This window comes from Malaclemys terrapin, chromosome 7, assembly GCF_027887155.1.
Source record: "Malaclemys terrapin pileata isolate rMalTer1 chromosome 7, rMalTer1.hap1, whole genome shotgun sequence".
NCBI classification, from domain to species: Eukaryota; Metazoa; Chordata; order Testudines; family Emydidae; genus Malaclemys; species Malaclemys terrapin.
In genome coordinates, this window is record NC_071511.1 from 35,939,503 (window position 1) to 35,951,877 (window position 12,375).

General features: G+C 39.1%; 1 protein-coding gene across 3 annotated transcripts in view; it reads right to left on the bottom strand.

The window, feature by feature from the left end:
- The window catches only part of HDAC11 (histone deacetylase 11), a 71,566-nt gene that overhangs the window by 42,659 nt on the left and 16,532 nt on the right, over positions 1 to 12,375 (bottom strand). For all 3 annotated transcript variants that reach the window (XM_054033912.1, XM_054033913.1, XM_054033914.1), the window contains exon 5: positions 2,725 to 2,751. In XM_054033912.1, coding sequence (XP_053889887.1) covers positions 2,725 to 2,751 — 27 coding nt within the window. The remainder of the gene's footprint in view (positions 1 to 2,724; positions 2,752 to 12,375) is intronic.

Sequence of the window (12,375 nt, forward strand, 5' to 3'; positions counted from 1 at the left end):
ATGGGCAGTATTTTATCATGTTTATCCACCAAGCAAGGCTTCCCACTGCAACTACACATAGGCATGAAAAGGAGCTAAATTCTGCTTTCCTATGTGCTTTCTATAGGAGTTGAGCAGTAGAATGGCACGTTCCTTGTCAGACTTGTTTGTGGCTCCTATGCACAAATCTAACAAAAGAATTTGCTTCATAACAAATAGCCATCGTTACAGCAGCTCCAGATAACTATGTTTAATAAGCCTGCTTCTAAAAGCAAATGGCTAACATAGGCAGCTATATGTTTGTCAAATATTTAATTGGACCTTGAACTTCCATAAGGTCAGAAAAGGAGCAGTAACAATAATTCTTTGTATCAATTTAACAGAGAGATTTTTACCCTCTGATTTTTGGAGACTTTTCTCACAAACCTTTAGGACAATATTGCTCAAGTTTGGATTTGCAATCCCAAAGCGGGTTACGAAGCCATGGTCTGGGGACCACATTTTCTATAGGCTAAGGTTTTTTGTGTGTTTTAAAATAATTGTTCTCATCATTTTTCTAGCACTTCTGGTTGCCAATATAACTTAAGTGTAAATGCTGCTGTTATATCGCTGACTGAATATATATCACTGAGTAAGCTGACATTTTCCATATATACATTCATTATATTTTTTAAATATGAAAATATCAAATGTATAATGTCCTGAATGTAAGCACTGGCTCTGGTCATATTTGGCAGAATAGTTAAAACTTTTTATAAATATTTTAATTTCATAAAATAAATAAATCTTTATGTATTACACTGCAATGGAGGGGCTGGCTAAAATAACGCAAAAGATGTTGAGATATAAGATACAAAATATTCTGAGATATTTGATCATTGTCTGCAGCTTCAGGCCAGCCCTGCCAGGAATGTGAGGGCATCCAGATTCCCAGGCCAGCCAGTTCACTATGATGCTAACTGGCCCAGAAGTCTGAAAGCCCCGGAGTCCCCAGCATGTAACTACAGCTTTTGGGAGCAGAGCTGGGGAAAGAATTGATTTTTCCGTTCAGCCAGCAAATCAAAAAAATCAGAGGCAATATTCAGTTTGGTTGGGAATTTGTCAGCAAATTGGAAATTGCTCTAGAGCCTGGTGATTAAGGCACTCACGTGTGAGGAAGGAGATGTGGATTCAAATGTTCCCTCTGCCTGATTCAGAAGATGGACTTGAATCCACATCTCCTACCTTCCAGATGAATGCTTTATTCTCACATTCTCTCTCTGTGGCCCAATTAATTTTTAAGTATTTGTGCACAGCACAACAGTTTCAATAGGAGAGACTGAGACACACTCACCCTAGAAGAGAAAATATCTTGGTGGTTAGGGCCCTCACCTAGAAAAGGGGGAGATCTGAATTCAAGTCCCTGCTCCAGAGTGGGCACTCAAACCTGATTCTCCCACATCCTAGGCAAGTGCCCTAACCAGCAAGATAAAGTTTATGAAGAGAACAGAAAGACATGCATGCAGTTCGCTGATCCTGAAAAAATTTTCCCCAGCAAAACTACTGGGTCAAATGTGCAATAGTTTTGAGTTGACTAAAACTGCATTTTTCAGTGAATAAACTACTTCGTCCAAAAAATGTCACCCAGCTACACGTGGGAGCCCCAACAGCGGCTATTAGCAGCCGTGAAACTGATGAGAATGTCAATTTCACTCAGCATCTGTTCCGGTTGGGGAGCAGATTTCATTTTATAAACACTGTGTCAGTGTTTCCAAAATGTGTGGGTTTTAGGCAGGGAGGGGAAGGATTGCTGGTTCACAGAATTTTTTTTAAAAATTCCATTCATTCAACTAAATCAAATGTCAAAAATGCAAAATTTCCTGCAAATTGGAAATTCCATGTTTTGGCTGGCTCTACTTGACAGAGACTTCTTTTTACTCAGGGCCTCAGTCTTTTATTGAGGGGTGCATATTTTTATTAATTGACACTATCAAAATGCGTATATTTATTTTTCATGTGTCCCATATAAACTGAAAAATAATATTAAGATTAGAGGACTTCTTAGTGAAAGTTACACCTTTATGAAATACAACTTTACCTAGCCACAATTTTCAATTCATAAGGTTTTTCAGCTCAAGGTTCATCATTTCAAAGTGCCCCAGCCAGAATGAATGCTAATCACACAATGTTACTTTACCTGTATGGCAATATTTGTAGGTTTACCCACTCTGCACCAATTTCTGAGTGTGGCAGATTTACACACACAACAGCTTGAAAGCGTCATACTCATCACATACTACACATGTACTTGCAAGCATAATTCCTGCTTTTTACAAGTGCAAAAGCATGCCACAATTTGAAAGTCTAACTCAGTAATCAACACTGGAGTAAGCACAGTAAACTTTCAATACCAATAAATTAAGCCTAATTTAGATGAATTGTTTCCATGTATTTATGGGGCAAGCTGTCTAATGCTCCTTTGAAGCCACAATTCTATCATGAAGAGACTTCCTATTATAAAAATAACTTAGTACCACATCAAGATTACAAACAAAATCACTAAGTGTACAGAAAAAAATAAAATGTAATTACAAAGGAAAAGTACAGAATAATAACGGATAATGATAATGATTTGCATACAACATGTAGCCAATGTATCACTGGCCACTCTAGCAAGACATCACAATTCAATGACTAAATAATGAATATTTTATATTCATAGTACTTTATGTGCATAGCAGAAGCGCAAAATGATTTACTGGATACCTCTTGAAAGCCCTCCAAGATATGGTTCTGTATGCATATAAAAAAATTAAAGAGAAATATATTCAAACATTTGGATTACATGGTAACTTGAGGTAATTTAATTTTCCAAGCTGTCAATCGGTCAGAAATATCTGTCTTCATGACATCGCTCTTTATTAGTTTCTTCTGATGCGGAACAAAAGGACAGAGATTATATAGTAATCTTAGAAGTCACTGTACTTTCTGCATTAAGCTTATCTAGATAACATATGGTATTATAAATCAATACATGTAACTATTTCTTTGGTAGACATTTGTTCTCATTCAGTCATCATCAATTTTTTAATCCTATTTCCATCCCTTTATACACTGTACTTGTTGCACGTAACTCAGGAACTTGCCTCCAGTCAAAATGGGTCCTGTGTCCATAAGAGTAACAAACAGCAAGTTTCCCACAGACAGCAAACACTGCACTCAATGATGTGTCTTCATTTTTCTCTTATATGTTCTTGTTTGGTGACAAAGTGTACCTAACCCATTTTTATTTGCATTGATAATGCTACAGGAATTTAAAAAAGGATTCACCGTATTCTGCTCAGAAGTGGGAGTAAGTAATTTTCTGAGGGTAATAATCCAATTGATGTTTTATTTTTAAATATTTCACTCCCTCACTGTTTAAGAGAGGTAAAATAAAAGCATGAATTAGACAGACCAAGTAAACCATTAACCATTTGAGTTTTTCTTTTGTTGCGAACACCCAAATTAAACTACTTGACAGTATTATTAAGTTTGACTCACAAAATAGTATGCACCACCATTTCAGAATGTTAGCTTTTAAGAGATCTTCACTTAGGCCCAGATCCTGCAAAGACTTGACTTATTCATGTGCTTAACTTTAAAGGTTATGAATAATCTCATTTATTCATTCACTGAGACTGTTAAGCATATGCATAGAGGCGTCCATCTTTAGCAGGAACAGTTCCTTAACCTATATAAAACACCAATTTATTATAATGGAAAAGGTTAAAATATTTCCAGAATTGCTATCTATAGCAAGCAGTATCTATGATTTTGGAGATCAAAGTTAAATCTAAACAAAAGAAACAGAAAAACAGCTTCAATGGAGAGATGTCACATTAAAGCAGACAGCATGAGAGTGATCAAAAGCAAACTTTGGTATACCATCTTTCATGTTATGCATCCAAGTACTACAAACCAGTATTTTTAACAGCTCATTAATGAAAATAAGCCAATTAAAATAATATCTTAGATGTTAAAAATAAAATGGTATTCATATCTTGAACGGATTTCTGAAGGGAGTACCAAGTTCAAGGAAACAGCACATAAACGTCTGAAGCCAATCAACTACTGAGACTTTCACATTTAGAATCTTATTAGGAACCAGACACTAAGGCCTTATCTTCACTAGGGGAAAAAATTTGTGTCTTAACTCAAGTTAACTAATACAACATAAAATCCTAGTGAAGACAAGGCAGTTTGCCATTTTCTCGAATTAGGTTGAGGTTAACCGTATGCTTCCATAGTCTTTACCTTGCATACTACCTTGTGTGACAACTACAAACTGCCTTGTCTTCATTAGGGTTTTACTTTGTTTAACCACCCTTAGCTAACTCACATTATTTAAGACACAAGTTTTTGTCCTAGTGAAGACACAGCTAAGGCCCAATTTATTTTCATTAGTGCTGAGAACCTTTAATTCCAATTGAAATCAACAAGAATTGTGAGCATTCAGCTCCTCTGAAAATCAAGTACTAAAGTAATATTATACCTTTTTCTGGGGGGAAAAAGTGCTTCAGCTAAAAACTTCTGCAGAACTACTTGCTCCATAAGGGCTGCAGACCTACCACCAGATCTTGCCATTTCACAGTTGTACCTCTCATTTTGCAGGTTAGGCTGCAGGAGAGATCTGCATAGGTAGGATGGTAGCAATAGTTTTAGTTAGGTTGCCTAAGTATTTACATTACATTACTATTTTCATTCCATCATAACATACCATTTTTTTGGAATCTTTCAACTATTAGTCTTCGATTTTTTAGGTGGTAAATATTGAAAATGTCCTGGGATTTACATATGAATTTTTCAACCTTTTAAAGTGGTTATTCTATGCATCTCAAATATAAGCTGAATAAAGAGAAAATGTATATACAATTCTTGTGATTTTTGGACACTTCTAGCATTGAAACAGTACAATGTTGAAAACTGGCAGTGAAATTGCTTTCATTGACGTGAAATGCCTTTTGAGTTTTCCAGTGAAAATTGCTTTTGATTTAAGTGTGTTATGAGGGAAATTCATGCAAGCTTTTTAATACTTTGAGCACAGCTTTTTTTAATCTTTAAAACACCTTTTACCTATATTCTAAGCAAAGGAAAGTTATGCTAGGCATGAGTACACTACAGACTCTTCCATAGGACCCATTTCTCATTAAAATGGGTAAAGATTTCCCAACTGTGGTCCAACTGGTTTGCTGCATTGCCCTTGCTGGTGGCCTACACAGAGCTCACTGGTCACAAGACACAGGCTCTCCTTATTTCCAGCTGCTTAAATTGTGTTAAAGACAGATACAAATACATAAATATTTTTGAAATATTATTTTTCTATGTAGGTAATCATTGCCATTGCTACAGGACTGTTATATAATCGCAAATGAGAGGGGAGATGGGATACTCTCTTATTCACAGATTCTAGGATTGGAAGGGACCTCGAGAGATCATTGAGGCCAGTCCCCTGCCCTCATGGCAGGACCAAATACTGTCTAGACCATCCCTGATAGACATTTATCTAACCTACTCTTAAATATCTCCAGAGATGGAGGTTCCACAACCTCCCTAGGCAATTTCTTTCAGCCTTCCTTCATAGGTCATGTTCTCAAGACCTTTAATCATTCTTGTTGCTCTTCTCTGGACCCTCTCCAATTTCTCCACATCTTTCTTGAAATGCGGTGCCCAGAACTGGACACAATACTCCAGTTGAGGCCTAACCAGCGCAGAGTAGACTGGAAGAATCACTTCTCGTGTCTTGCTCACAACACACCTGTTAATACATCCCAGAATCACGTTTCCTTTTTTTGCAACAGCATCACACTGTTGACTCATATTTAGCTTGTGGTCCACTATAAACCCTAGATCCCTTTCTGCCATACTCCTTCCTAGACAGTCTCTTCCCATTCTGTATGCGTGAAACTGATTTTTCCTTCCTAAGTGGAAAACTTTGCATTTGTCTTTGTTAAACTTCATCCTGTTTACCTCAGGCCATTTCTCAGACCAGATAATTTTGAATTATGACCCTGTCCTCCAAAGCAGTTGCAATCCCTCCCAGTTTGGTATCATCTGCAAACTTAATAAGCATACTTTCTATGCCAATATCTAAATCGTTAATGAAGACACTGAACAGAGCCGGTCCCAAAACAGACCCCTGCGGAACCCCACTTGTTATGCCTTTTCAGCAGGATTGGGAACCATTAACAACAACTCTCTGAGTACGGTTATCCAGCCAGTTATGCACCCACCTTATAGTAGCCCCATCTAAATTGTATTTGCCTAGTTTATCGATAAGAATATCATGCGAGACCGTATCAAATGCCTTACTAAAGTCTAGGTATACCACATCCACAGCTTCTCCCTTATCCACAAGACTCGTTATCCTATCAAATAAAGCTATCAGATTGGTTTGACACAATTTGTTCTTTACAAATCCATGCTGGCTATTCCCTATCACCTTACCACCTTCCAAGTGTTTACAGATGATTTCCTTAATTACTTGCTCCATTATCTTCATAGAATCATAGAATCATAGAATCATAGAATATCAGAGTTGGAAGGGACCTCAAGAGGTCATCTAGTCCAACCCCCTGCTCAAAGCAGGACCAATTCCCAGCTAAATCATCCCAGCCAGGGCTTTGTCAAGCCGGGCCTTAAAAACCTCCAAGGAAGGAGACTCCACCACCTCCCTAGGTAACGCATTCCAGTGTTTCACCACCCTCCTAGTGAAATAGTTTTTCCTGATATCCAACCTGGACCTCCCCCACTGCAACTTGAGACCATTGCTCCTTGTTCTGTCATCTGCCACCACTGAGAACAGCCGAGCTCCATCCTCTTTGGAACCCCCCTTCAGGTAGTTGAAGGCTGCTATCAAATCCCCCCTCATTCTTCTCTTCTGGAGACTAAACAATCCCAGTTCTCTCAGCCTCTCCTCATAAGTCATGTGCTCCAGACCCCTAATCATTTTTGTTGCCCTCCGCTGGACTCTTTCCAATTTTTCCACATCCTTCTTGTAGTGTGGGGACCAAAACTGGACACAGTATTCCAGATGAGGCCTCACCAATGTCGAATAAAGGGGAACGATCACGTTCCTCGATCTGCTGGCAATGCCCCTACTTATACAGCCCAAAATGCCGTTAGCCTTCTTGGCAACAAGAGCACACTGTTGACTCATATCCAGCTTCTCGTCCACTGTGACCCCTAGGTCCTTTTCAGCAGAACTGCTACCTAGCCATTCGGTCCCTAGTCTGTAGCAGTGCATGGGATTCTTCCGTCCTAAGTGCAGGACTCTGCACTTGTCCTTGTTGAACGTCATCAGGTTTTTTTCTGCCCAATCCTCTAATTTGTCTAGGTCCCTCTGTATCCGATCCCTACCCTCTAGTGTATCTACCACGCCTCCTAGTTTAGTGTCATCTGCAAACTTGCTGAGAGTGCAGTCCACACCATCCTCCAGATCATTAATAAAGATATTAAACAAAACCGGCCCCAGGACCGACCCTTGGGGCACTCCACTTGAAACCGGCTGCCAACTAGACATGGAGCCATTGATCACTACCCGTTGAGCCCGACGATCTAGCCAGCTTTCTATCCACCTTACAGTCCATTCATCCAGCCCATACTTCTTTAACTTGGTGGCAAGAATACTGTGGGAGACAGTATCAAAAGCTTTGCTAAAGTCAAGAAATAACACATCCACTGCTTTCCCCTCATCCACAGAGCCAGTTATCTCATCATAGAAGGCAATTAGGTTAGTCAGGCACGACTTCCCCTTCGTGAATCCATGCTGACTGTTCCTGATCACTTTCCTCTCCTCTAAATGTTTCATAATTGATTCCTTGAGGACCTGCTCCATGATTTTTCCAGGGACTGAGGTGAGGCTGACTGGCCTGTAGTTCCCCGGATCCTCCTTCTTCCCTTTTTTAAAGATGGGCACTACATTAGCCTTTTTCCAGTCATCTGGGACCTCCCCCGATCGCCATGAGTTTTCAAAAATAATGGCTAATGGCTCTGCAATCTCACCCGCCAACTCCTTTAGCACCCTCGGATGCAGCGCATCCGGCCCCATGGACTTGTGCACGTCCAGTTTTTCTAAATAGTCCCGCACCACTTCTTTCTCCACAGAGGGTTGGCCACCTTCTCCCCATGCTGTACTGCCCAGTGCAGCAATCTGGGAGCTGACCTTGTGCGTGAAGACAGAGGCAAAAAAATCATTGAGTACATTAGCTTTTTCCACATCCTCGGTCACTAGGTTGCCTCCCTCATTCAGTAAGGGGCCCACACTTTCCTTGATTTTCTTCTTGTTGCTAACATACCTGAAGAAACCCTTCTTGTTACTCTTAACATCTCTTGCTAACTGCAACTCCAAGTGTGATTTGGCCTTCCTGATTTCACTCCTGCACGCCTGAGCAATATTTTTATACTCCTCCCTGGTCATTTGTCCAATCTTCCACTCCTTATAAGCCTCTTTTTTGCGTTTAAGATCAGCAAGGATTACACTGTTTAGCCAAGCTGGTCGCCTGCCATATTTACTATTCTTTCTACACATCGGGATGGTTTGTTCCTGCAACCTCAATAAGGATTCTTTAAAATACAGCCAGCTCTCCTGGACCCCTTTGCCCTTCATGTTATTCTCCCAGGGGATCCTGCCCATCTGTTCCCTGAGGGAGTCAAAGTCTGCTTTTCTGAAGTTCAAGGTCCGTATTCTGCTGCTCTCCTTTCTTCCTTGTGTCAGGATCCTGAACTCGACCATCTCATGGTCACTGCCTCCCAGGTTCCCATCCACTTTTGCTTCCCCTACTAGTTCTTCCCTGTTTGTGAGCAGCAGGTCAAGAAAAGCTTTGCCCCTAGTTGGTTCCTCCAGCACTTGCACCAGGAAATTGTCCCCTACACTTTCCAAAAATTTCCTGGATTGCCTGTGCACCGCTGTATTGCTCTCCCAGCAGATATCAGAGTGATTAAAGTCTCCCATGAGAACCAGGGCCTGTGATCTAGCAACTTCTGCTAGTTGCCAGAAGAAAGCCTCGTCCACCTCGTCCCCCTGGTCTGGCGGTCTATAGCAGACTCCAACCACGACATCACCCTTGTTGCTCACACTTCTCAACTTTATCCAGAGACTCTCAGGTTTTTCTGCAGTATCATACCGGAGCTCTGAGCAGTCATACTCCTCTCTTACATACAACGCAACTCCCCCACCTTTTCTGCCCTGCCTGTCCTTCCTGAACAGTTTATATCCATCCATGACAGTACTCCAGTCATGTGAGTTATCCCACCATCTTCCCTGGCACAGAAGTTAAACTAACTGGTCCGTAGGTCCACTCTGAAAATATTTGAAAAACCTTGTTTTTAGGTTAAGACTTAAGAGTATAATGGCACGAGGTGCTGCGCTCTATTTTCAGTTCCTGCTATAGGAACTGAGATTGCAAATAACCTCCCAATATTTTCTCAACACCTGACTGGATTAGGCCCTGCATGAAGCCATAAGACCCCTGCCACATTTGCTGTGCAGTAAACAATGAATCACAGAAAGCTCAATAAGCGGGTCTCCAGGATAAGCATCGAGGCTTGTCAAAATTTCTCAGAATTCTACATTTTGACAAAAAAAATTCATACATTTGGCATTTTGAAAAAAAGGGGGAAATATGAAATGGTTATGAGCTCTTCCTCTCTGTTATTAACAATTTAGAATGAACTCTGCGCAAGACAGAGTGTTAGGGTGGTGTCTAATAAATCAGTTTCAGGTAATGGAATTTCTTTTTTTTCTATTTACGAAACCTAGGAAATGCCATTAAAAAAGCATGTTAAGAGAAGATTAAGACTGCATATGTAAACGTTCAGAAGTCAAGATGTGGTAAAGTTAAACTTAGCAGCTTAACTCTACTCTCTTGTACTTCTACTTTACAGTATACTCTAATTTGCATGATTGCAGACCATTTCTCACATAATACAATGTCATCTTATGCAGTATTTTCTACATTCGTCTAAGGTGTGCAATAAATTAGACAGGGTTGTCCAGAAGTCCTTATCGCATCTTGCATGTAGATAGCTTGAATTCTGGCATATGCGAAGCAATGCCCAGCACTATAAAATGTTGCATATTTATCTGAAGTTATAGAGAAAAAATGTATATGATATTTATTGCATTCGTGAAATGGTATCTGCTCGTACAAGTAAGACCACCATACTGTACATGTACAAGAGACACTTAAATCTGTGCATATAACGTTAATCTTAACATTTCTTGTCTTGAGTGATTAACCATTCACCCTTAACTTTCTCTTACTTTTTAAAAATGGGATTTTATTAATATTCTTAAGATAGAGGACAGTTTTTATCAGTGATTCTTATGGAGCCAGATGCCAAAGTTACCTAACAAAGGCATCTTATGATCAGTAAAGCAAGTATCCAGGTGACTAATGCCAGATGACCAAAGTTACAAAGCAAAAGTCTGAGTAGTAAAGCACACTAGACTGAACTAATGACAACCCCAGCCAATACCAAATGTGAGAGAATACTTCCACCACCTTTCAGCATACATGTTTTACTTATCTATAATTAAGCCGCCTTCTTTAATTGAATTTCCATGTATATAGTCACACTACATTACCTTACAAATAATATTTTCTGCAGGAATTCCTAGCGATCTTAATTTGATAGCTATTTGCCCAAGAATCTAAGTGACAGTCAAAATCAATTAACTGATTTCAAGAACTTTTTATAAAAGTTAAGAAAAGTAAATAACCAATGACCATTACAAAAAGTTTGTCAGTTAACATAAAAAAACAATGTAAAAAAAAGTCAAGGTGAGAAAAAAAAATGATATATCAAAAATGCTTATTAAAAACAGAGACAGTGAGAGCATCATAATGACAGCTGCATGACCTGAGGGATTTTCATACAAAAATCTGTAGGAATTTGGAGCCACAGAGAAATAACTACTGCTGTCCATGGAACTGGCTAAAAGAAGTCTAAGGATATCTGAAGATGTTTATTGTTTTACCTTGTATTTTTATATATATATATATATATATGGGTGAATATGCATATTACCCACAGTAAAGTTTCTGAAATATTGTCATAATTTCATAGCAATAAAACAATGTGTGTTTGTACAATAAATATAGACAATAGAATTTTTTATACTGAATTGTATAATTGATTGCTCTCCATTTCCTGTTGTAAATAACATGTGTTTCATAAAAGACATACATCAAACTAAAAATCAGAGCGTCTGGGACATTTTTTGTGTGTGCCAAGAATGACCAATTTGGGTTTCCACATACAAAAAGTTAATAAGTTTTTTTTTTATAAACTTAACTTAATTTGTAATTATATAAATTGATCAATTGCTCTTACAGCCTATGGTGTGGAACAGCCTATGTGTTATAACATTCCCAGAAGAACACCACCTTACATTCCACTGAGACACAAGCAAAAGAGTGATCCAGTTTGCACAGGTAATTTCTATCACAGTGTTCACTCACACGTGTTATTGTAAAACAGTAAATTGTTTCTATTTTGTGCATCCCAGAAGTGTAAGATTTACAGGGTGCCAAATATTTCTTAGGGTTATTGGTGCTTATTTCTTTTTGAAATTTCAGAGTGCTGATTTGAAGTAAATGGATAAAGTATTTCTTTATATAACACAAATGTTGGAGCAAGATGGATACAAATATTAAAGGTAAATTCTTCATAATTCATTTATTGCCTTAGGGACCTAAAGCCTTCCAGGAAGCATCTGAAAATCTCCAGGGTCACATTCTGCAACTAGAACTATGCTTTTACTAAAGGATGTGAAGGAAAACCCATATATCTCTGGACAACTTTTCAGTTAAAGATATACAGATACTAAAAAGCATAATTATTCCACTTAAAAATTCAGTTTACAAGAGTTCTTCCTGATCTGTCCCCTCAGTCCTATCTTATATCCCCTCCAACTGCCCTTCAGCCTGTCTTCTCCCCATCAAAAGATCTTAGGTCAGCCTCTTCGGCTGCTACTAACACAGTGAATGTCCACCTGTCTCCCCACAGAAGTAGGGAATTTTCCAGGGGCTCTCTACCTCACCTTCAGTTTTGCTACAGCATTCTCATGACTGACACTCCACTCTGCATTCCGGGTAATATGAGCAGCTCTCATTGCTCATCAGAGCATGGGCTTAGATCTGCTGTTTGTAGATCTGTCCTTCACTTGTCTGAGTTAAAAGGCAGTCAAGCAGACTTTGTGTGGGCCTTTTCACACCAGACCTTAAAACTTTTACACTTTCAAACTGTAAGTCCTTCTAGCAAACTCCTACCAAGCAACCAAAAGAACACGGGACAGCTCACAAGTCATGCCTCTTGATTTCTATAGTTGCAGGAGCCATACAGACAGGAAGAGATGGTATGTAGAAAGATGCC